General features: G+C 41.9%; 1 protein-coding gene across 1 annotated transcript in view; it reads left to right on the plus strand.

Moving 5' to 3' along the window:
* adgra3 (adhesion G protein-coupled receptor A3) overlaps positions 1–573 on the plus strand; it is a 36,536-nt gene extending 35,963 nt beyond the window's left edge. The window contains 1 exon segment of the mRNA XM_032544302.1: positions 1–573. This exon segment is cut by the window's left edge and continues 9 nt beyond it. Coding sequence (XP_032400193.1) covers positions 1–273 — 273 coding nt within the window. The 3' untranslated portion in view covers positions 274–573.
* The last annotated feature ends 2,872 nt before the right edge of the window (positions 574–3,445 follow it).

Below are 3,445 nucleotides of genomic sequence, written 5' to 3' on the forward strand. Positions count from 1 at the left end.
GGGAGTGGCAGCACCCTGGGCAACGGGACAGGGGTCACCAAAGAGACTGAGCAGGTGGCTACTGCTGCTGGGTCAAGCTCCAGTAAAGACTCTGGTCCTGTACCGCAGCCCAGCAGCACAGAACTAGAAAGCCAGCCCAAGTCGTATGGGCTCAACCTCGTCACTCAAAACGGTGGCACACTTAAAGAAAATGGACAAGCAGCGCCTTTAATTAACACCGAGAGTGCAGCCAGTATAAAGACCGGCTTGTGGAAACATGAAACTACTGTGTAGCGACTGTTTCCGTCCCAGAGACTGCATTGTGATATGCCCTTGCCTTTAAACTGTGAAATGTCTTTTTATTTCTTTTTTGGATTGTACATTTATTTCATGTACAACCAAATCATTACTGCCACTGAACTATGTTTTGTAGATACGTTTTTTGTAAATGGTCTATTTTTATAACTTGTAATCCCAACTTTAAGAGTTCTGTATATGAAACTGTATGGTCTGAGCTGTGGCCCTGTGAGTACCCTTAACCCGGGATTTAGTTTCTAGTTTGTCCCAACGATAATAAATCAACAGTTCTGTTTACCTAATTGAAAGTTTTTATCTTTGTAAGAACAACCACAAGCTCCTCTTGGGTCTGTGCAGCCAGTGCAAAGGTGAGTCTGGGAGCCGTTTGTTTCCAGGAATTAACTCTTGCTGACAACATATGACGTGCTGGTTAATTGGCTTCTTCACAGACCTTCAGATTCCCCTCCTCACAGCCGAGCAGCACTTTAATTGCAGCTGGTTGGTGGCTTTGGGCTCTCTAGGTGTTTTCTCCCTGCCTGCTGGCAGATTTGATGATTGCACAGTACATTCTGGGCTCCTGCTGACCTTATGCCCAGGCTGTGATTGACAGCTGACTCCCCAGGACAGCCGCCATGAAAAGAAAGAATAATGAGAGGAGTGCAGCTTCTCCCTTCTTCACTTGAACTGGAGTCCACTCACAGCTTGCCATCGCTGTTGGGCAGAGAGCATATAACGGGCACCAAGTAGGATTTGCCTGCAGAGTATTGTAGAAATGGAGTAGTATGAATGTATCTGGGCCGTTTAATCAGTTCTCTGCATTTGTACGGTTCAAATTAGGGGTGGAAGAAGTATTTAGGTACATTACTTGAATACCAATACAAGTAAAATATAAAAGTACTAATTCAACAGTAAATTGGCCCCTTTGACTGACTCGTATATTACTGTATTAAATATTGATGAATCAATATCAAGTGGCAATTTTACTGGCTGGTCAAAGTGGTTCTATTTTCAACTACTTTATATCCAGTTAAGTAGTTTGGTTCCGTGGTTTCCCCTAAAAAAGGGTCACAAGTAGGAATGTAAACCCTACTTCCAGACAATCCATGCTGCACTGTTTGAGTGAAAATCCTCTCTAAAGCTTAAAGATTAGTAACCTGGCAATTACTAACTATTAAAAGTGATGTTCATGACTTCCCGCAGCATGCCGCTAACAAATCATCTGGGGAATTTTAAAGGTCTTTCTGCAAAAAAAATCCCCAAATCCTCCACATAAAAAAAAAAAACCCCGACTTGTATTCAGTGCCTGCTGGTCATCCCAGTCGCCCACGAAGCAGAGAGACAGCACGGCTCCAATTTTTCATTAATGGCATATTAATAAAACACATTTCACTCAGGCAACGATATATTGCCCAGCCATCTTGGATGTGACAAATTATAATAAGACTTGAATTATGTAGAGAGCGGTTACGCCTGATCAGCGGCAGCCGTACTGATTCCCTCGAGGCATGGAAGAGTGATCTTCAAATAATTGCCAAGGTTCTTTAGCGCCGCCATCTGTTATAAAGTTCATCTAGGGTTGTCAGCGAGGCGGGAATGACAATCTGAGGAGGTTTGGGCTGGGGGGGGAAGCTCATCAAGGCAAATACACTGATAGTATCTTCTGCTTGAAGATCACAGGGACACCTTGGGCAGGAATCAATAATAAATTAAGATAAAAACAAAGTGAGGCATTTAGATCTCTTCCTAGTGTCACTCAGAAGACTGTCAGTCAGATCAAACATCCCAGAAATAATACATCAGAGAATCCTGTTCAGACACCCAAAGCATCCGTTGCTGATGAAGTCTATTTTCAGATACAGTGACGATCCCTTTTGTCTCTCGCTCTTTTCCCACCCAGTTTCCACTTAGTGCGCTCTGTGAAGCGTATCTGAGCTCCCTTCCTTACCAGGAGGCCCAGGGACGACCAGCGTCAGACAAGTGATGTGATGTTTACATTTTCCAATCGCTGCTCGTGGCGCCCGGAGGAAGCATCTGGCTCTGTTGTGGGAACTTGCCACTGGAATGAAGATTGATACTTTTTAGAAAGTGAAGCCATCTGACTGTGCTGATTGTAATTCCGTGGCTCTGGCTGTCCAGGGGAACCAACATATTTGTTTACCTGCAGTGTGCTAATCAACCCCAAAACCTCCGAGGTCTGCCATCCACTGTAGATTAAAGCACTCATTAGCATCCAGGCTCTGTGATGATCACCGTCACTGTCAAGCAGCTGTCTGCTGAGATAAGCACTTTGGAAAGGTTTCTGTGGACTTTATTTTAATATTTGCCACATCAGCAAGCCATGGTCAGGGCTTTTTCAAATGTTTGCATTTAACCTTTCCTGTTGAGCATCCACCTTTTGTTTTTCTGGGTTGAAATTTCAACATTTTGTTTTCTACACTTTTTTTCTTCATGTTTTTGTCAATTTTATTCAAATTGTTTTCTCATTTTTATGATGTTTTTTAATTATGTTTTAGTCAATTCTTTTTAAAAATTTCTTTGTTGCTTTTTTCAATAATTCAGATTTATTTTTATTTTTTCTGTTTATTTATTTTTTGGTCACTTTTTCAGCTTTTAAAAAAGAATGTTTATTTTGTTGGGATTTTTCCTGCTTTTTTGTATTTTTAATTTTTTTTTACAACATTTGTCACTTTTTTCAACATTCTTTTCTTAAAGTTCTATACAAAGTTTTTTGTAAATGGGTCAAATTTGACCCGAGGACAACAGGAGGGTTAAGCACTTAGCAATTCAACACAGACAGTCACAATATACTCCACAGAGACGACTTAGCAGTAATCCGAAGATTTTCATACTTGCATTATAATATATTAGCATATCAGTTTGTCTACCAAAGCCAAAGGTGTGACTCTCTGCTAATTTGCATTAAAACTTGGTTTTTAAGCTTATAATGCTGAAGAGGCCTTTTAAGGAAACTAAATTGGAAATAGAAACTTTTGGGGCGCCTGGGTAGCTCGCCTGGTTGAGCGTCCGTTCCATGCACAGAGGCTCAGTCCTTGGCGCAGCGGCCGCAGGTTTGATTCTGACCTGCAAGCCCTGGGCTGCATGTCATTCACCGTCTCTCCCCCTTTTTCCATATACAGCTGTCCTGTCTAATACAGGCCTAAAATCCCCA

Source organism: Etheostoma spectabile, chromosome 19 (assembly GCF_008692095.1).
Source record: "Etheostoma spectabile isolate EspeVRDwgs_2016 chromosome 19, UIUC_Espe_1.0, whole genome shotgun sequence".
NCBI classification, from domain to species: Eukaryota; Metazoa; Chordata; class Actinopteri; order Perciformes; family Percidae; genus Etheostoma; species Etheostoma spectabile.